General features: G+C 33.7%; 1 protein-coding gene and 2 pseudogenes across 1 annotated transcript in view; all 3 read left to right on the forward strand.

Annotated features, from left to right (window-relative positions):
• Positions 1-13,181, forward strand: part of LOC128185077 (uncharacterized) — a 31,814-nt gene extending 18,633 nt beyond the window's left edge. Inside the window, exons 2-7 of the mRNA XM_052854752.1 lie at positions 3,979-4,168; positions 4,417-4,527; positions 5,806-5,863; positions 6,143-6,288; positions 6,389-6,496; positions 10,507-13,181. Coding sequence (XP_052710712.1) covers positions 3,979-4,168; positions 4,417-4,527; positions 5,806-5,863; positions 6,143-6,288; positions 6,389-6,496; positions 10,507-13,151 — 3,258 coding nt within the window. The 3' untranslated portion in view covers positions 13,152-13,181. The remainder of the gene's footprint in view (positions 1-3,978; positions 4,169-4,416; positions 4,528-5,805; positions 5,864-6,142; positions 6,289-6,388; positions 6,497-10,506) is intronic.
• Positions 13,182-16,859: 3,678 nt separating this feature from the next.
• LOC128183360 (uncharacterized) lies at positions 16,860-18,992 on the forward strand (annotated as a pseudogene).
• A 1,951-nt stretch (positions 18,993-20,943) lies between these two features.
• On the forward strand, positions 20,944-23,096 carry LOC128184948 (uncharacterized; annotated as a pseudogene).

The following is a 23,096-nucleotide window of genomic DNA, read 5'->3' on the forward strand; positions in this document are numbered from 1 at the left end:
GGTGACTCTCCATTGTGTAATATGATATAAGGTGACCTGTTGGCACCCTGCAGTGGATAACTGGTGACTCTCCATCCTGTAATATGACATAAGATGACCCGAGATCTCCGTATTGATATAAAGAATTAATACAACAGTGATCAAAAAAACACCTTAGGTTACCTTTGACCCCCCTAGGCAAATTTCATTTATTCATTGTGTAAAATGACATACGGGGACCCCAGGTCACCCTACAGTAGTTGACCGGTGAGTGACTCTGCATTGTGTAAAATGATATAAGGCGACCTGTGGGCACCCTGCAGTGGATAACTGGTGACTCTCCATCCTGTTATATGACATAAGATGACCCGAGATCTCCGTATTGATATAAAGAATTAATACAACAGTGATAAAAAAAAAACTAAGGTTACCTCTGGTCCCCCTAGGCATATTTCAAGTATTCATTGTGTAAAATGACAAACGGGGACCCCAGGTCACCCTACAGTGGTTGACCGGAAACTCTTCATTGTGTAATATGATATAAGGTGACCTGTGGGCACCCTGCAGTTAATAACTGGTGACTCTCCATCCTGTTATATGACATAAGGTGATTCGAGATCTCCGTATTGATATAAAGAATTAATACAACAGTGATAAAAAAAAAACTTAGGTTACCTCTGTTCCCCCTAGGCATATTTCATTTATTCATTGTGTAAAATGACATACGGGAACCCCTGGTCACCCTACAGTGGTTGACCGGTGAGTGACTCTGCATTGTGTAAAATGTTATAAGGTGACCTGTGGGCACCCTGCAGTGGATTACTGGTGACTCTCCATCTTGTAATATGACATAAGATGACCCGAGATCTCCGTATTGATATAAAGAATTAATACAACAGTGTTAAAAAAAAACCTTAGGTTACCTCTGGTCCCCCTAGGCATATTTCATTTATTCATTGTGTAAAATGACATACGGGGGCCCCTGGTCACCCTACAGTGTTCACAATTCAACAAATTACACTCAAATTTCGGTTGCTTTTTAAGAATGCCTTACTGAAGCATTGTAAATATTAAAATAGGAAAGGTGATTTTTGACCAAAATCGTGACCATGCCAATATAAGGTAACCTCTGGCTTTGGTAAATCTTCACTTTGTATATTAAAATATTTATTAAATCTGGTCTCAATATTGACTCAAAGAATTACAACATCAATCTAAAACCATTGGTGACGTCACTTATTCTTTTTTTACCTAAGGTGATCTATGGTTATCCTACAGTGAATAACCTTATTGAATCTCCATCTTGTAAAATAATCTGAGGTAACACCAGGTAGTCAATGAATGGATGAAGACTGATTAATCTCCAATTTGCAAAATGCATCAAATGACCGGTGACTCTCCATACTATAAAATGACATACGGTGACCTCTGGTCTCCCTAAAGATAAAAATTATTACTCCATTGATTTCAGACCCACGTTGACCTCTAGTCTCCTTGTGAATGTAATTTGATATTTAGCCTTCTTACAGTGATTGACTTTTGGTGAATATCCATCTTCAAAACTACATTAAGGTGACTTTTGGTCTCTCTATAGATTCACAAATTATTACTTCATTGATTTAGGACCTAAGATCGCCTCTGGTGTAATTTTGAATTGTTTACTTAAAGTGACCCATACTCTTTAGACTAACAAAATTATTTTATTGGTTAAAGACCTAAGGTTACCTCTGGTCTCCTAATGGATATTCCACCTAAGAGGACCCCTTGTCTTCCTACAGTGGCTGAATTATGTTAAAGCTCTCCACTTGTAAAATCTTGTAAAATGACATAAGATGAACTTTGATCTCCCTATAGGTGAACAACATTTTTATTTGATTGATTTAATACCAAAGGTGACCTCTAGGCTCCTTACCGTGGCTGACTTCTGGTGAACCTCCATCTTCAAAAATGACAAAATGTGATCCCTGGTCTTCTTATAAATTATTAAAATTATAACAACATTGATAACGGACCTATAGTGACCTCTGGTCTTCCTTTGGATAATCTATTTAAAGTGACCCCTGGATTCTCTACAGTGGATGCCTTCTGGTGCAGCATCCTTTACACATTTTTTTAAAGATAGAGTTTGGTGGTGAACTTTAAAGCATCAGATCTACCTTAAATTTTAGAAATTATGTTTTAAGCTATAAACTATATCTTTTTGTAGAATTTTATTATAAAGGAGATTAATATAATATAAAAATGGTCACGATCATCGAACCTCCTTAATATGTGACCTCCGGTCTTCCTAAAGATTAACAAAAAATTATTACTTCAGTGATCTAGGACCAAAGATGAACTCTGGTGTCATTATAAATGGTTCCTTTTAGATTAACAAAATTATTTAATTGGTTACCTAAGGTAACCTCTGTTCTCTTTATTGGTGTTCGAAGTAAGGTGACCTCTAGTCTCCCTACAGTTGCTTCTGGTGAATTAATCTCTATCTTCAAAAATGCATAAAGGTCAGACCTCTGGCCTTTTTTTGGATATTTCATTTAATGTGATCAATGGTCTTCTTATATAGATTAATAAGGTTATCATTTCATTGATTTAGGACCTGAGGTGAACTTGGTCTTCCAATATATTACCAAAATTATAGCAACACTTGATTCAGGACCTAAGGTGATCTCTATTGATATCGTGTTTATAATGATCACTTGTTTCTCTACAGTGAGTGGCTTTTGGTGAATCTGTATCCTTAAAAATCTATAAATCTCTAGGCACGTAGCATCGTTTTTTAAAGTGGGGAGGGGGGGGGGCAGAGTCATCCAAAAAATCTTAAAACTCTTGATAAGCAAAAAAAACAACAGTTCCCCAAAGTCTTCAAAATCCTAATCCATGGGGGACTGGGGGGACTGGGGGGGGGGGCAGCCCCCCTTCCCCGATGCTACGTGCCTGGACCTCTTATTTCCCTATAGATTAATAGAATTCATAGGACCTAATATAATATGACCTCAAGGCATATTATGAATATTTCACTTAAAGTGACACCTGCTCTATTAATTGCCAAAATTATTTTTTCTCTCTTCATATTTAGGACCTACGGTAACCTCTGGTCTCAAACGAACATTCCACTTAATTTAACCCCTGGTCTCTCTAAAATGACTGACTTCCAGTAAATATTAATCTTGTAAATTGTCATAAGATGACCGGATGACATCTCTCTATTGATATTACACATCAGGTGACCCCTGGTCCCTACAGTGGATCACTTCTGACGAATCTCAATATTGTAAAACTGACACTAGGCAGATGTTAGGTAACTTTTGTTTCCGTATTGATTAACAAAATGATTACGACATTGTTTTAGGACGTAACCTGTGGTCTCCCTATGGATATAGAAAAAAAGAAAGTAGATTTACATTCTTATCTTCACTTGTAAAAGAGTTCCATAAGTGCTCATTAATACACTCATTTTGGAGAACTATTTTCGGGTGACCCAAGGTCCTAGTTGAGCGTACGTTTTATCCTTCTGCGGTTCAGGAACGCACAGGAACCAGGCTAGCTCATGCGCAGGCTGAATTTTCCCCATAGCATCCAGTTTAACCTCGCTTATATATTTAAACGATCAATCCTTACGTATTTTTTTTAATATTATCCAAACACTCAAACTTCCGCACGAAATTTCATAGAAACTTTACATGCATATTTAAAAAGCTCTTTTTACAACTTCCATTTTGGGGCAAATACCACGTCTAGTCCTTTATTAATTGATAGAAAAACATTATGTAAGGAGAAAGTGATCATGAAGCAAACCTTATACTAATATATAATTAGAACGTTTGTCTGATTGTCTTCAAACAGAAAATAATTTTGATTGTTGAAATTGGCATTAAGATTTTCATACATGTAAAATAAATAAAATATTTCTGATTCAGTATTCCTTTGAGATTAAAGAAGAAAATGCCCCCATTTAATACTACTGATGACATAAACCCTATTTTTTAATTAATCTTTCAGAAAAGGCTTGATGGTTATAAGTTCCCGGTATACTCAACATCATCTTGTCCCGGAAATGAATCAGAGTGGAACAAGAGATCGGCAGCTCTCAAATGTAACAGGACTAATGGCTACACATGTCTACCGAACGAAAAATTCACGGAGATCTTAGAGTTCTGTTACACGGCACCTTGGATATGGATTCAGGAAGGTACTTAAAGGACGTTGCACATATTTTTGCATTTACCCTTTTTTAATTCCATAGTAAAATATTCATACATTTGCATATATATACCGGTGTAAACATGTATTTGTGACAACTATGTTTTCAAGTAAATTTTCTTTATGGGTTGATTAAGCTAGATTCAGGAATTGATCATAAATATTATATAACTACTTTATATCTACTTTTGATTATGAGAGTCAAGGAAATTCAGGTATTCATTGATTTGCTTTCAGGTGTTTGTTTATATCTGCAAAAAAAAGGTTCATATGTTGATTCATACAGCTGTAGTCACTTTAAGGATGGATGCCACAATTCCTCTTATCAAAGCAGAAGAATATTTGAATGTAAGTAGTGAACTTTTGCATGTTGCATGTACTTTCTCTCTAAATGATCCGTAAAATATACAAAGTAGAAACATATAGAATAATAAACATCTAAAAAAGGGCCTTAAGTACGACATTATCTTCACTGAAAACACAAACTTCATAAGAAACACTGTGCAATGCCAAACTGCTTACGGTCATCGGTCAGATATCCATAAGAGCATACCGAATTACGAAAAAAAATGAATTGTATATTAATACTTTGTTAATTCATCAGATTTTGTTTATTTTGCACAGGTAAACAGTCAACTGTCTGATTTACCGAAGTCTATGTTTGATTTTAAATACGTAAAAATTACAAAGTACAAGCGATAGTTCCCAGGGTTACAAAGCATAATTTAAATGAAAATGAAGTATGAAATACCGAACCCAAGGTTATTTCCTTTAATATTATTGTCGTAATAACTCAGATTTGAAACAGAATTAGACAATGTTTTTTGCAATTTATATTTTCCTTTCCATAAGGATTAATTATGGTAAATAACGTTGATTTTGACTCAGTAGTTCTTAAGAAAAAGATTTTTAAAAATGCACCCCCTTTTTTTTTTTTAATATTTTCGAAATTTTCTCCGCTTTGAATAAAGATCGATCTATCATTTCTGCAATTTATGTTTGCCTTTCTATAAGGATGCTGTGTGCCAAATTTAGTTGAAATTGGCCGAGCAGTTTTTGAGAAAAAGTTCAAAATGTAAAAAGTTTACAGACGGACGGACGGACAGACAGACAAACGGACGGACGACAGACGAAATGTGATCAAAATAGCTCACTTAAGCTTTTAGCTCAGGTGAGCTAAAAATGACAATGCCAACTGTCAACCATCTCAAAAATCCATAAACCGAAATACAAATTCAAAGCAGAACAACATAAACCACTAAAACGATAGAGGTAAGATCAGGTGCTCTGAATGGCTTATTTTCAACGGTGTCAGCATAATGCGGTCATTTAACAACAGTTACCTCATTGAAAGAGCCTGATCACATCTCGTTGTTAGGCACATATCATCTGATCAACATTTAAGTTTTGCGTGTCTATTGATCTGAAAATCCGCGCCAAGCAACTCTACGTGATCCGACCTTTTGGATCAAGTTATCGTTCTGATAAAATACATGTAGCAAACTTAATTCAATGTTTTTTTTAATTGACACATTTTCATTACGCTGTACGCAGCATATATCTCTAGAATAAGTAAAATATCATGGACAAGATTTAACAATCTGTAGATATTCTGGTATTTTACAGACCCAGCTTGTATATCTATTGGTAATGGTTGTTTCCTGGCAGAACATTCTTGTGAAAGGTATACTATATGTGACAGGGAGATTGCATTCAATAGTGCACATGTACAGTTATGTTTGTCTTAAATTCATAATAAAAATGTAACCTTTGATAAAGATTTTTATGTGCAAAAAGATGTATAAGTATAAATAAAGTTAAGCATTTAAACGGCACCAAGTACATTGAAACAATATCTTGGAGAATTAAACAAATATATTCACAAATTGATTAATATTATAAATAAGAGAAGACATAGATTAAAGTGAGCATTTCCAGGCAGTTATACTAGAAACGTTTACAGTTCTACAGACAATACTCACCGTCCTGAAACAACTGAAACAACTGAAAAAAGCAAGGAAGACTGGCTCTTGGCCATGATTGTAACAGAGATCCTTGTTTCCTTCTTATTTTCTTGTATGCTGTGCATCTTCATTTCTAAAAAAAGAGGTGTGCCTTTTATTACAATTTATATAATGTCATGTTATTATGTTAGCTAAAATCGATAATATCATTTCTTAATAAATTTCTGTTACGCTAAAATTTCCAGTTTGCAAACGAAGTACAGATACAGAGGGTATGACTGGATTAGAAGAAAGTAAATCTCTTATTGCAAACCCCGAGAATGAGACGAATGATCCTTCTAACGAATGCAATGGCAAGTGTGATATTTCATTATATTTTATGATTTTATAACAGTGAAAGTTTATTTTGAAAATTGAATAAATTTTATCATAAATGATAAACATTATTCGAAGGTACAATTTTTAGCTCACCTAAGCTGAAAGCTCAAGTGAGCTATTCTGATCACATTTTGTCTGTCGTCCGTCTGTCCGTCTGTCCGTCCGTAAACTTTTCACATTTTCAACATCTTCTCAAGAACTACTAGGCCAATTTCAACCAATCTAGGCACAAATCATCCTTAGGCAAAGGGGATTCAAAATTGTGAAAATTAAGGACCACACCCGTTTTCAAGGGGAGATAATTAGAAATTAATGAAAAATTTCGAGAAATTTTCAAAAATCTTCTTCTCGAGAACCAGAAAGCCCGGAAAACTGAAACTTGTGTGGAAGCATCCTCAGGTAGTGTGGATTCAAAGTTGTGAAATTCATGACCCCCGGGGTTAGGGTGGGGCCACAATGGGGGGGGGTCGAAATTTTACATAGGAATATATAGAGTAAATCTTTAAAAATCTTCTTCTCAGAAACTAATCAGCCAGGAAAGCTGAAACTTGTGTGGAAGCATCCTCAGGTAGTGTAGATTCAAAGTTGTGAAAATCATGACCCCTGGGGGTAGGGTAGGGCCACAATGGGGGGTCGAAGTTTTACATAGGAAAATATAGAGTAAATCTTTAAAAATCTTCTTCTCAGAAACTAATCGGCCAGGAAAGCTGAAACTTATGTGGAAGCATCCTCAGGCAGTGTAGATTCAAAGTTGTGAAAATCATGATCCCTGGGGGTAGGGTGAGGCCCCATTGGGGGGGGGGGTGTGTTAAAATTTTACATAGAAATATATAGAGTAAATCTTTAAAAATATTCTTCTCAGAAACTAATCAGCCAGGAAAGCTGAAACTTGTGTGGAAGCATCATCAGGCAGTGTAGATTCAAAGTTGTAAAAATCATGATCCCTGGGGGTAGGGTGGGGCACAATGGGTGGTCGAAGTTTTACATAGGAATATATAGAGTAAATATTTAAAAATCTTCTTCTCAGAACCTAATCAGCCAAGAAAGCTGAAACTTGTGTGGAAGTATCCTCAGGTAGTGTAAATTCAAAGTTGTGAAAATCATGATCCCTGGGGGTAGGGTGAGGCCACATGGGGGTGTTGTGTTAAAGTTTTACATAGGAATATATAGAGTAAATCTTTAAAAATATTCTTCTCAGAAACTAATCAGCAAGATGATTCTTTATAATTGTTAAGATTTTGGCTCCAGGACAATTCTTCGGCCTCACAAGAAGTTTGATGTAGCTAAATATCCCATTTATAAACAATTGTAAAGGATCTTTTTGAGAACTGCAATACTCAACATGTGATATGACTATAAAATTGAAGCAGGCAGCTATTTTTTCATTAGAATCTTTTTGTATTACTGTATTGAGTTATTGCCCTTGATTTATTGATTCTTGATTATTTTAATTAATGCATCCACTGTTAACCAATTATTGTGATGATTATTTTTATACAATAATAAATATTCAATGTATATAAGTTGTTCTGCATAAGAAGTTTTGGGTTAGGCCGGATTAGTTTGTTTATTTTTGATTTCCAATTTTTAGATACTATGAATTATTTTAGGCCGGCACATACATAGGGACAGTGTATATAACTTTGCGATGAGCGACTGTTTGGGATTAAACTGAACAGATACGGATTGATTGAGTGTGTGGTCATTTCTGCCCTGTATCGCATAAATACAAGTGTGAAGTCATACCTGCTTGTATTGGTGGTGGTTGCGGCGGAGTACTAGTGTATGGTCATCCCTGCTGGTGTTCAGGCCTTTCTAGCACAAGTATGCGGCACTACCTGCTTGCGTTAGGTTGAGCTGTTGGCGCAAGTGTGTGGTCATCCCTGCTTGCGTTAACGTTGGTACCTGTTGAGTTGCGTAGGTGTGCGGTCATCCCTCCCTTCGTAACGTTGAGTCCCTATATATATGCAGGAACAGTGATTAAAGTCTGCTCTTGTAAATATTGGCAGCAATCAGGGCTATCCGAGTTCCAAGGGGGAAAATGGATTTTATTTATACAGGATCTACATGTATTATTGTACATTGTCCAGATTGTTTGTATTATGACTCCATTAAGCTGACTTTATCATGCATACCTATTGTTCCTCAGGTGAGCGATGTGGCCCATGGGCCTCTTGTTGTACAATGTTTGTTTTCTTTATTTTTTTTTTTATAAAAAGAAGGTTTTAGGTTTTCCTATTAGGAGAAAGACAAGAGTCATCTTGTGACTGGATTTTCTTTCCTTTTTTGTGATTGGTATAGCGGATCAATATTTTGGGTTTTCAGAAAAATGCAAAAATGCAAAGTTTTACAAATTTCACACACACTTTTGTATCGTGTGAATATGATTAAGTTGGGGAATAGCTTGGTAGGATGCCACTCGGCTTTCTACTGGTTGCTAATGGAAAAGAGAAACAATTCCGTAAAATTAAATCAAGTTCTTTATTCTTTAAACGTCGGATGAAAGTGTATTAAAACAAAAACATATTTCGAAACACCCTGTAGTAAAACACAGCAATGTGAGAAAGCGAGATTGTTTTTATGCTTATAATCTAAGGATCGATAATTCCGCATAAGTATGAAAATGCATAACGCTTATAAAATGCAAGAAAACTAAAAAACAAAACATAAACTATTGTCATTAAATAATTAGAGAGGAAATAGCTTACAAATAATACTTAGCTGACGAATTTCTACCAATTCTTAAGTTCGCCTTGTCACACGGAAGAGTTCACTACAGGTTTACAATAATTACGCGGCGAATTCAAACTTTATAAAAACAGCATTTAACAGCATAGAAGTTCAATAATAAAAATCACACATTTAAACAAAATGAAGCAAAATTATGTATCATTGCATAATAAACAATGACGCGAAATATCTTTTATAGAAAATGAAAACTAAAATTCTTGAATGACGAATTCATAGTTCGCAGAATAATAAGAAATATATAGTTAATCAATGTTCTTAAGTATTTTAAACAAAACAAAGTAAAATTTATCAAAATTAGCAACAGAAAAATATAATAAAATAATGTAATGAAAATAGAAGATAACATTTCATTCAAGCTTACCTAATGAAAAAGAGAAACAATTCCGTAAAATTAGAACAAGTTCTTTATTCTTTAAACGTCGGATGGAAAGTGAATTAATAAAATTCACTCACCATCCGGCTTAATTTGGAATTGCTCTCATTGACCAATCAGGATATTTGATTTAAATGCTAGCGGGCTAATTTCACAGAATTTCTTCTACGAGCTGACACTGATTACTAATGGCCAAAAAGGTGATAGAGTCAATTAGATGAATTTCGTTGTACGTATGTTAACAAAGAGAAGATTAAGTAAAGCCGAAACGAGTAAATATGTTTTCTGACGTAATGAAAATAGAATAATCTTCGCGAGTCGTTAAAGTGTCGCTCTAATAACACACAGAATTCATCTTCAAAGGTTTGCCTGGACGAATAATTAACTTATTGTCCGACAATCTGTCGTAACTAAATAATTTCCAGAAAAGTGTCAAATTGTTTAGATGCCATGGTTATACAATGAAAAAGTAAAACGCTACAAATAAATTTCCTCGATTAAGAAACAAAGTACAACTTTTAACAGTGAGAGAAAAAAAAAGCAAAGCATTTAAAATAAGTAAAATTTTTAAGTAAGTTTTTTAGAATGTGCTTCTTTGAAGCAGACATGGAATATTACAACATTTAGGATAATGTCTGGCTCTTAATATGTACGTTAAATATATTTTGTTTCAAAGAAGCCGTTTTCTACAACAATAAGGATTATAGGTGTATATATATATATATATATATATATATATATATATATATATATATATATATATATATATATATATTAATCTTCTTTATAAAGTCTGAACTCAGACAATACTATTTTGTCTAAACGTATACGACGTTTTTTCCCTTAAAAATTTCATTGTAGAATCACGAAGTGAAAAGGCCGTATTTGACCAATGGGAGGAGGACGATTCTTACTTTGTTTCAACAAAGGCGTGTGAAGAAGTAGAAAATAGGATTAAAAGCAAGAACCTGGTTGTTGTGGTTGGTCACTCAGGGTCCGGAAAGTCTGCTATTATTCAACATATTGCGCTCAAATACAAAAAACAGGGCTGGACCGTAAGACGAGTAGAACAAGTTGAAGATATTGTGGATGAATATAATTCAAGTCGATTTCAAAAGGATAAAACCATTTGTGTGTTTAATGATCCATTCGGAAAAGAATCTTTTAATGAAATGTTGAATAATTCATGGCAAACAAAATCAGAAGAATTAAAGTCATATTTAAAAACAGCAAAACTTATGATGTCGTGTAGAAGTCACATTAATTTGGATGCTAGATTGACCCGTTATCTCGTTAACCAATCATTTATCGTGGACATCAATGATAACAAAAATAAACTATCCGTTAATGAAAAACGGAAGATTCTGACCAAATATACATGCGATATGAATTTACGTGGCAAAGATTGTGATATGATTGTGAAAGTAGAAAAGTATTTCCCTTTATTGTGTAAATTATATTCTAGCAAAGAAGAATACCAAAAAAAGGGTATACTTTTTTTTACAAAACCCGTAACATTTCTAGAAAAGGAAATATTAGATTTCAGAATAAAAGACACGCATAAATATTGTGCTTTGGCTCTCCTTGTTCTTTTTGACGATAATCTCTGCGTGAGTGAACTTTTAAAACACAAAAACACGGAAAATAAATTCAAACACACTTTAAACCTTTGTGGATTATCCCAGAACACACCACCGTCAGCTATTGGGGATAGTCTTAAATCCCTTGAAGGTTTTTTTGTAAAAAGAATTGGCGACACATATCATTTTTATCATGATTTTGTGATGGAAGTTATTACCTATGTATTTGGGAATGATAATCCCATAGAAACAGTAAATTACGCTGATATCGGCTTCCTGAGAAGGAGAATAAGACTAGAAAAAACTGAAAAACACTCTGAACCGTTCATGATCTATTTAAGTGACAGATACATAAAAGAACTTGGAGAAAGGCTTTATACGGAGCTGTTTGGAGACCGCCTTCTAGATGTTGTACTCAATCCATGTCTAAGGAATGAAAAAGTAATTGAAGTACTGCAAAAAAAGATAGAGAGTTCCGAAAATCTACATATGCTACTAGAGGCAAAGACGCTTGCAATTGATAAACAGGAGCTTAACGATCATACATATAAAAATTTAGTTTTGTCTAAACTTTCCCTTTTTTCTTTAGAAAATGAAGTATCGCCTCTTTTTGCTCTCATTGCATTTTGTCATACACAACTAGTACAATGCTGTGTGAATACTCTGCAACAAAACAAAATCGATTTTGTCAACTGTTTTTTAGTTTTTGCGTTATACATCAATGGATCATTACAATTGTTTAATAATTTTTTTGAAGAACATGTAAAGGAATCTTTAAATAAGACATGGAGAGGTTTATACCCTATTCACATTGTATCAATGTTCCATAATTATGAACTACTAAAAGAGCTGATTAAGAGAGGTGCAAATGTTAATACAAAAAATGACTTAAAAGGTGTTTTGACGCCCCTAATGTTAGCAGCTGGTAATGATACCAAAGAGTACGGAGACTTTTACCAGTATGATAGAAAATCATGTGCAACACAAAGGGATGAAACTGTACAGCTTTTACTGAGGAATGGGGCAGACATTAATTTATGTATGGACCATGGAGACAGTCCTCTCCTTTTAGCTTGTTGTTACGGATATAATAGCACTGTACAACTTTTATTGAGTAATGGAGCCGACATTAATTTACGTGAAGGAAACGGAGCCGATTCCCTTATTGAAGCTTGTTTTGGCGGACATGATAGCACGATACAAAATTTACTGAGTTATGGAGCATGCGTTAATTCACAAATGGACGACGGAGCCAGTCCTCTCTTTATAGCTTGTAAAAACGGGCATGATAGCACAGTACAACTTCTAATAAGCAATAAAGCAGATATTAATCTATGCAATATATACGGATTAACTCCTCTATGTATAGCTTGTGAAAAAGGACATGATAGTACTGTACAACTTTTACTAAATAATGGAGCAGACATTAATATATGTTCGAACGACGGAGTCAGTCCTCTCTATATAGCTTGTCATTACGGAAATAATAGCACAGTACAACTTTTACAGAGTAATGGAGCAGACATTGATTCATGTATGGAGAACGGAGCCAGTCCTCTTTCTACAGCTTGTCAATACGGTCATAATAGCACGGTTCAACTTTTACTGAAAAATGGAGCATGCATTAATCTATGTATAAAAGACAGAGTTAGTCCTCTATTTGTTGCTTTTGAATGCAGACGTTACGAAACTGTTAATATTTTACTAAACCATGGCGTAGACACTAGTTTGGCTTGTAGATGGGAAGATAAACAAGACGGCACAATGGTGTTTTTACTACAAAAAAAGAACATTTCAAATAATATGTATGATCTGGATTCGTATTTTTCTCTTTTTGTATCATGTCAGGTAGAAAGAGTGACAAGAATATTGTTTGAAGAAGGAGTCCAAATGGGTATAGAACCATGTAACGATTATATTTTGTGAATCGACAAATTAAATACGTATAGAGGGAATTCAGGATATCAAAGCATGTTTCATGTTGAAAATTAACGTTTTGTGTTTTAATTTTTAATCCTTTAAACTAAAAAATTGATTTTAATTAAAAAAATATTGTTTGTTTTTTGATTGACTCTTTATTTATCAAATGAAATTAATATATATACCATTGTCAATAAGTGTTGTCATCTACTAATACATACAAGATAAATATATACTAGTAGTTGATTAAGGCAGATTATAGATACATGTACAATCATCAAACAAAATGATATGAGCTTACGTTTAGCAGAACTCATCTTCGCTAGCCAAGGGTTTTCGGTCCACTTTGCTCCCCATAAACCCTTGGCAGATTTCATTGCGAAAACTCGGTGATGTGGTGGCGCTATCTAGCGAGCAACTTGAGTTGCGCCCCTTGCATATTTACATTTTAATCGAATTAAACAACGGGTTATATACACACTACGGCAATAAAACAACTTGAAAACATGTTGACTACCGAATATCGGAACATAATTAACGGTGCTATTAAATACGAATTAAGTAATAAACTAGGGAAAGCATGGAATGTTTTATTCACAGTGTTTTGTAAGGACCTGTACCAGTCCTGAGTGAAAAAGTCGCCGATTTATATCAAAGCTTTCATGTCATAAAACCAGGTATCGTTGTCATAAATATTGTGAACCAAAGAAATTAAATAAAATAAATCTCATTGAACCTTTAAAAGCAATAGCCATAAGCAGGAACGTATATACTAACGGGATAGGCAATTTCTACTTTCGCCATGTTTACTTCCCATGCTATCACGCGAGCCTTGACAAGTTTGTAGAACTATGTTCAATCCCAGTAAAATATATAGGTTTTTTTAAGCGATCTGGTTAGACCATCGTTGGCGAGGCACTGTACTCGAGAACCTGTGTCTCAATTTGTTAAAAGCACCGAATGATTTACCAAAAATCACACATGTGTTTTCTTTTAAAGTTTATATTTACAAGCACTGCGATTGGATCAGCTACTCGCAGCTGCAGCCAATCATAAAACGGAGCTCGCCACCGAGTTTTCGCAATGAAATCCGCCAAGGGTTTATGGGGAGCAAAGTGGACCGAAAACCCTTGGCTAGCGAAGATGAGCAGAACTATATTACTTTCAAATTGTGCGTTTTGTGTTTGAGTCTATTTATTTATATCAAAGTACTGGGAGTACTGAAAGACGGGGTCTTGAAAGTTTATATTTGTAATTGTCCACGTTTTCCTCGAATATGTTCCATAAATTATGAATTTGAATTAGTTGTTTCAATCTAATATGTTAAGATTCGGCTTTTTGCAATTGCCTGATACTTTGTCTAAATTTTACTAAATCCCGGCCGGGACTGTTCTTCATAATTGTAGAAAATTGACACAACGGTATTTTATGTAAAAGAAGAAGACCCCAAGAAAATCTACAACTAACCGGGAAAATCAAAACAACTATATTTAGGTAGATAATTTAAATCATTAGATTTATTCAATTTTGTGATCCAATTGAAAATCCACATGTCGGACGGTATCAGTTATACAAGGTTTATGAAAACTCCGAAGACTCCCAAACTGCTGAATTACCGAACAAAGTTAACATTTGTATACCGATAACAAACATATTCACCTAACGTTAGAAATATTTCTTTTTAAAATAAGATTATTCCAAGTACTATAACAATAAAAATTAAGTTCGTCGCGGTAGCCATTTTGATTTTTTAGACCGACTTATCTGTCACGGTATTCTTGCAGCGATTTATATAGAATTAATAGGTAAAAATAAATTCGTTCGCCACTTACTACTGTTTTGTGTAAATTGGTGCATCATCTACACGAATTACGATGAAACTGTTTCTGAAATTTTTATTAAAAACCATAATCCGAATTCAGTCGACTGTTTTTCAAATCGTTAAATTAGAAAATGGAGGCCGGAAGTGAATGCATCACATTTTGGGGTACACCTTTCCTGGTTGGCTGTTATATATGTCGTTAAAAATAATGCAACAGAATAATATAGACATTAACTGATAAATGTACAGAGATAAGTCAGTTAAAGGACTGGTTAGAAAAAAAATAAGGAAAATGTCCAGATCAGTTACTTAGTGCTAATGATTAAAGAGAGTTGGTTTCATGTTTAGGAAAAAATATTCACATGGCGGAAATATGTTTTACTAACAATTAATTAAGCAATAATTATTGTATGTTAATTGTAAATTGCAAATTTAAAATTTCTAATATATGCAAAGTTAACATGTTTAACAGCAAAATTAACAAATGTCGTAGAACATTGTCATTTCAGGGATTTGTGTCCTTTCAATACGCTATCTTTATTAAGCGCACATTTTCATGCGTGTCTTGGAAAATATGAACTTAACTTCAAAAGCAATTTAATTTAAATTCTTTCGAAGAGCTACAATTAAAACTACGATAAAAACTTGTAGTTTTCATCTTCTTAAAATTGAGATAAGTCCTATTTATTAACATGTACTACCACACGGTAAATTAAAAATTTAAAACAAACCAACCATGCATTATCTCTTAATTCATAGGTCTAATATTGGTGCGATATATTTACCGATGGGAGAAAGATCAGCTGAGATTCTGATGAGAGACATTAAGATATCGATGAAGAATTCTTTTAAATCATGACTATGTCTGGTTTTGTCCGTTATTAAAAATAGAAAAAAATGTAAACTTAGATGTTTTATAACATTAAATAAAATTACATTATAATATATTCCAACTAAGCCGGACAACATGAACATTAACATTTAATTTGGTTCTTCAACCGATAAGACTGTATATATTACTTGATCTATTGGTCACCCAAAATGTATAATCTATATAGATTTTGCTTACAATGCATTGTTTAAAGTTTAAATTCAGTTTAATCAACTAAAGAGTCAATAAACGAGAAGGCAAATTCAGACTTGTTTTTATTTTCTATGTACAAATGTCCTCTCGAGATGAACAGCAGTCATACCGCAAGTAGACTGGAAGCCAATGAAACACCTATTTAATATGTAATACATCTGTGTATAACCCGTCCAGATTTTAACCTCGGCTCACGCATGAAGTTCGGAATTTTTCAGGTAATAGATTGTTTATGTGTGACTTGAAACGATTTAATGCGTGTTTTGATAATATATATTCACAGCAATGCATGAAAAGTTTCTGCACTATTTTCTTACACGTAGCCTCAATTCATGTGTTCTACGCGTGCCTTCCGGTTTGAGACTTCGGCTGACAGTAAACAAATAGACGGGGTCACGTGACCTCGTCTAAAAATCAAGCATGCAGTCGAAGCTAGTAAAAACATTGGCATTGTGGTGGAAGTCAAACAAAACAATCCAATAAAAACCTACATTTTGAATTTACTGATATTGATGACTAGTTTTTCTAACACAAAGAAACGTCTATTGGAATATTTAGATGCATATTGTACAAATTATAAAGTAGAAAATAATCAAACACATCTATGCACTAAAGCAACCAATATGAAATTTCAGAGGAAAAAAAGGGGCAAAATCTCAATGTGTAATTTTATTTCCTGTCGCTTGCAATTCGTGATCTGAATAAAAATTGCCTAATGCACAAGGGTTCATTCTCTGATCTTCTGTTAGGTTCTGAGATAAGTGTATTTAATTTTAGCGCTTGTTTTTGACAAGGTAATAGCAACAGCATGACAATCACGAAGAAGTCGCCTTTTTGTGCACCATCCTTTTCTAAAGTGTCTGTTTAACTGTTTCAACGCAATCGAACCAAAAAAACGATATCCAGGGGTTAGCACGTAGATATATTGGATTCATAAATGGGAAAAAATACAATTTTTGACTTACATCCTCGTCTTCAGATACTAGAAGATAAACTTTCCCAGTATGAAAAGCACTATGACGAAACCAAACATTGCAATACTTTGGAAAATACATTTCAGGAACTCTCAAATCTTGTAAAAAAGAAACTTTACAGCACCAAGTCTATTGAACGTACAAAAAATGATACTTAACCAACATAATACTGTATCGGAATAAAGAGAGAAAAGGCTTCAGAAAAAGAAGTCCACCATCTTACCGCTAGATAAAAATGATACAAAACAGCATGAAAATACCAATGTTGAAGAAACCAGAGTAGCAAATGATAACAAAACAAGCGATGCACGATACATTGGAAGCACATACTCCGAACATTATATTCGAGAGTTTAGTTTTTATAAAAGTGAGATTATTTTATCTTTTTATCTATCTTACCAGAGACATATATAACAGAGATTGGCAACTTAGCCATTAGGGTGTTTTGTTGTTGAAAAATGTTACGGGACCAACCTTATTTTGAGAACTATATATTAGTCAATTGAGATAATGATTTTAAACCAAAAATATATTGTTTTATGGAAAATGTGCATAGGATTTAGACGTATTTGAAAAAAAAAAATAAGATTAATATATAGAAAATGTATTGCCAGCTATAGAACTTCAGCGAAATCTCAGACGACGGGTAGCCGACTGCCTCCGAAATCTCCTCTTTTAATATTGTTTATAGGACATAAACTCGTGAAACTATAATATTTTGAATGTTTTGGTAATAAGGTTTAGCTGTTTATATTTCGAATACTTTTACAATAGGGACCGCGATATTTTTACCAGAAGCCAACCTCTATTATTTATGTCGCAGATCTTACACTGTTTACGGAATCGTGTTAAAAAGATTTTAACTATGGCGACAGTAAACATGTGTATTTAAATAACGATTGTTACAAAGCTTGACGCAGGTGCGCTTAGCTCATCCGAAATAATCGTGTTACAACTATTTCGTGTCATGATTTTTGTTTTTTTTTTATTATATAACTAGACATATAAGATACTAATTGGTAGGTACTGTCATTTGATAATCAACTACACTATATCCACTGTTCTGAGATTAATTTTACTTAAAGTTTTAAATGATGACAAATATGTTGAAGCAAGGGATTCGTTTTGTGGACATTTGTGAAAGAGATGATGGTTTACAACAAATACTCCTAGAATGCAAATGAGACTGTATATCATAAGGAAATGACTATTAAAGTTGACGGAGATAAAAAAACAAAATGCTTGGTCAAATGATTAATCAATAAACACTTCACATCTAAAGAGATCCATGATATACCGCGAGCAACTATGTTTGCTTTGTTGCAACTATACTGCGGTCATTAGCGTGGAATCATGCGACAAGATTCTAATTTTTTTTAAATTTATATCAAACCAAAGTTTCTTAAACCGTTGCTTTAATTACTTCGCAACATATTATCAATTCATACATAATTCTTAGATTTTATGTTTTAAAAAAACATGACATATGTATACATTGTATGGATGTATTGCCAAATTGATTACAACAGCTTATTCATTTAATTTGGTTTCCAGAAAGATTGCTCTTACCTAAAGCAACCACAACTCCTTACGCATCACCTGCCGCAAAGATCGTCGCCTTTTACGCATATATGTCGGCAACAATTCCTTCTATCACAGGTTACGGTTACCATCCCTCAACAGGTGTGTTTATTGCCCCGGAGACCGGTGTCTATGTAATCACATGGGCCATGAGAGAAGCAAGCAATTGCCGTCACTCAACGCAGTTGGTGGTTAATAAAGGGGAAATCGGAATAATTCATCTGCACTCTGTTTCTGGCGGTGACTTCGTTGGTACTGGGGTCGTGGTCACACATGTGAATGCAGGAGATGACGTTCACGTTAGAACGCATGCTTCATGGAATGAATGTTATATTCTTAGCGATATAGCAGGGAGATCATCATTTGCAGGATGGACATTGTCTTAGATAATAAAACTTTTTTGCTTTTGTTCATGCTGTTTAAAATTTATCCTCGGGAGTACTATATAATCTTGTAAAACAAATAATATCAAACTGTTGCATTGTTGATCTTCTTTCTTGGGTTAAACAACAAATCAATTGATGAAGTCAGCAATGAATACTAGTAAGTACGGTTAACGTTTATTTCCTAAATTTACATTCCTATGAAAATTAAGCAATCTTCTTTGATATTAATGATGCAGAATTAATCTAGGTTTTTATTCATTATATACATGGCTTTGAAACAATTGACAACTTTAAAATGTTTTTAATAATTGTAAAAGTAACCAAAGCATTTCTCAAGTAGGGTAGATATTAAAACAGAAAAATTAAATTTGACAAAAAAGTCACATATTTTACTTCTTTTGATATTAGGAAGGCAATGTGAAATAATTCAATTGTAAGTTAGATACTAGTAGTTTATTTTAATAGCCCTTTAAAATCAGAACTATCAGGTTGAGTAGCGTTTTTTAAATACTATACTGTGACATGTTCATATGAAGCAGAATTTTTTTAAAGACCTGTACATGACAAAAGAAATCCATTGCTGTATCCCTTAGCTCGAAATTTAGGTATATCGACAACACGTTATCAATAAACAATTGTTATTTCCATTCTTACCTCGACTCAGTATATAACAGTGAACTTGAAATAAAAGATACCACAGGGTGTTAGGCATCTGTTTCATATTTATATTTTTTACTTGAAAAGGACATTAATGGTAATCTAACAACAAAACTTTATGATAAATATGATGACTTCAATTGTTCTATCATCAACTTTGTTTTATTTATGTAGCGATATACATTCACCTGTATATCTCTCATTTGATTCGATACACACGGACATGCTCTACGCATGAACAATTTCTAAAACAAGGCAAGCTACTGATAAACAAGTTGATAAAACATGACTATCAATAGTCTCGACTGAAGTCATCAGTTCGTATGTTCTATTATCTCCATAAAGTCCCTGTCTAAAAAGAAAATCATTTTCAAATATATTATGTACCGCTCCTTATTGAAATTCAATTGTAACTCTTCTGAGGAGTAGTATGTATATGTACAAATACTTCATATCAAAATATTGGATGTATCTATCAGACAAATACTTTAAAGTATTTGGATATATTTTGTACGAATAATTTAAACAATAAAATGCTTTCTTTGGTGTTTCATTCGGGATATGAAGGTAGCGACATTGCAGAAAAAATACATAACCTGCGTTAGCGGGTTATGTTATTTTTTTATGTATAGATCGCTTCCTTCATAACCCGCATAAATCATCAAAGATAGCATTTTATTATTTATATTAACATCTTTTTAAATAATAAATCAATTAATTATGAAAAGTAAATAAAATTCACTAAATTACTGTCAATGTACGCAAGTACGTTAGCTAAAAGAAACAGCCAAATCGTCTCCTGTGAGACTTTGAGTCTGACATCGTCATGATTATCTCGTGCAGTCTGTGCTTTTTTCTAGGTCACTGTAGGTTTGGACCAATCGATAAACAGGGCGTGTCTATATCTGTCCTGTCAGTTTCTTATCAGTTTCAGTAGCTGTAGATATCGACCAATCGATAAACGGGGCGTGTAGATTTCAGTCTGGCTGTTTCTATAGAGCTATGAATTAACTATAGGTTTCCGTAAAAAATAGAGGGAATAATACTTTGTAGATGTAAAAATAATGTGAACTATTCCATCACATCTATGTACCAATGTAAAAACCAACCAATATGAAAATTCAGAAAACAATAGGGAGGGAAAACTCAATGTGTACTTTTATTTCCTGTTGATTGCAATTTGTGACCCGAATAGAAATTGTCACATGCAATAGGGTTTATTCTTTGACCTTTTAAGGTTCTGAGATAAGATTATTAAATTTAGTGCTTGTTGTGAGCAGTTTATAGAAACAACATGGAAATTATGGAGAAGTCGCCTCTTTTGTATACCGTCCTTTTCTACAGTCTCTGTTTAACTGTTTCAACGCAATCGGACACAAAAAATGATATCCAGGAGTTAGCACGTAGATTATCCTTGTTAGAAGATAAGGTTGTGCGGGAACAGTACAGAGACCATATTCAGACTTATCAATCAATGTGGGAGAAAAGAAAATACAATTCGTGACTTACAACATCGCGTTCAGAAACTAGAAAATAAAATAATCCAGTATGAAAAGCATTTTGGAAAAACAAAACATTGCGATAACCGAATTCAATCCTTGGAAAATATTGTCCAGGAACTCGCAACTCTTGTAAGAAAGCAAACTCACTACACTAAGTATATTAAACGGCTTGAAACAATGTTATCTGACAAAGAAAATACTTCATCTGAATTAAGAGAACAAAAGCATCAGAAAAAGAATCCTGCCATTTTACCTATTGGCGAAAATGATATAAAACGGGACAAAAACACGAAAAATGAAGAGATCAGCGTAGTAAATGATAACAAGACCAGTGATATACATCATATCCCAAGCAAAAAACTCCGAACTTGATTCTCGATTGTTCAAATTTAATAAAAGTAAGATACTTTATATTCCATCATTTACAGTGCTTATATAAAATAATATTAATTTCATAATTTTCATCAAAATGAAAACAATGCGTCTAATTTATGTAAATTTGATGTTTAAGTTGGAAAAGTCTATTTTTGAGTTGTATTTATTCTAATCTATGTTACCAATTCTAATATTGCAGTTACATTAACTGTTTAAACACTGGACATACATGTACATGTATAATATGATATACAATTAAAGTATACCTTTAAGGGAGTCAGCATTATTCCAGTTCCCTGAAAGTGAGTTTATTTCACGAGGCAAAGCCGGGGGTAATAGGTTAGCTTGAGGGGAACTGGGATCTTGCTAACTCCTTCAATGGTACATTTTAACTGTTTTATAATACCAATACAAACAATCAATCAGGAAAAATTCAAATAAATATAATTTTTCGTGTATCCAACAACTTACAATGTCAATATAAATATTATTAAATTGCATGCACAGTGTAATGTGACGTAGGCAAGTTATGCTACACAAAAAAGATTAATATGTATAGCCAATCAAAAAAAACTTTGCAACTAGAATTAAATTATATCGTTATGAATATTCATGAATTTATTCGGAATATTTCGGAATTTTTCCTTTGGTTAAAAGAAATTACTAAGTGTTCCAAAAAGGGGTGTATCAGTTCATTGAAAGGAATATTTTGGAACTTTTCTTTTTTAAAAAAGAATTTGCTAAGTGTCCCAAATATGGGTGAATCAGTTCATTGAAAGAACTATTTCAGAACTTTTCCTTTGGTTAAAAATATTACTAAGTGTGACAAACAGGGGGGGGGGGTATCAGTTCATTTAACTGATGCACCTTTTTGCAGGGAATCAGTTTGTTTTGCAGGGTATCGGTCTGTTTAATTTACGGTAATTATCAGGGAATCAGCGAAATATATCAAATTACTCTTATATAGTGAATGAAGTACAGGTATAATTATAATGAATAATCATTTATCCCAAGAACGTAATACATTTAAAATGATAAAACAATATATACGTTGTTAAGTGAACTTTATTGAATTTCATTTTTATAAAAGCTTTATCATTTAATTTAATTTTTAGAAAGACTGTTGTTACCTGTCGCATCCACAACACCTTACACATCGCCTGTCGCAAAGATCGTAGCCCTTTACGCATATATGTCGACAACTATTCCTTCCGTAACTGGCCATAGTACTTTGGTGTTTGATGTAATGAAAACCAATAATGGGAACGGTTATCATCCCCCAACAGGAGTGTTCATTGCTCCAGAGAGCGGGATTTATGTGTTCACATGGACTATGAGAGAATATGCCGATTGTTTTCACTCAACTCAGTTGATGGTAAATAATGATGAAATTGGGATAATTCACATGCACTCTGTTTCGGCCGGTGACTTTCTTGGTACTGGAGTCGTGGTCATGCATGTTAATGCAGGAGATGATGTTTATGTTAGAACGCACGCTAAATGGAATAATTTTTGTTTCGTAAGCAACGAAGGCGGGAGATCGTCATTCGCTGGCTGGAAGCTATCTTAG

This window comes from Crassostrea angulata, chromosome 5 (assembly GCF_025612915.1).
Source record: "Crassostrea angulata isolate pt1a10 chromosome 5, ASM2561291v2, whole genome shotgun sequence".
In the NCBI taxonomy this organism is placed as follows: Eukaryota; Metazoa; Mollusca; class Bivalvia; order Ostreida; family Ostreidae; genus Magallana; species Magallana angulata.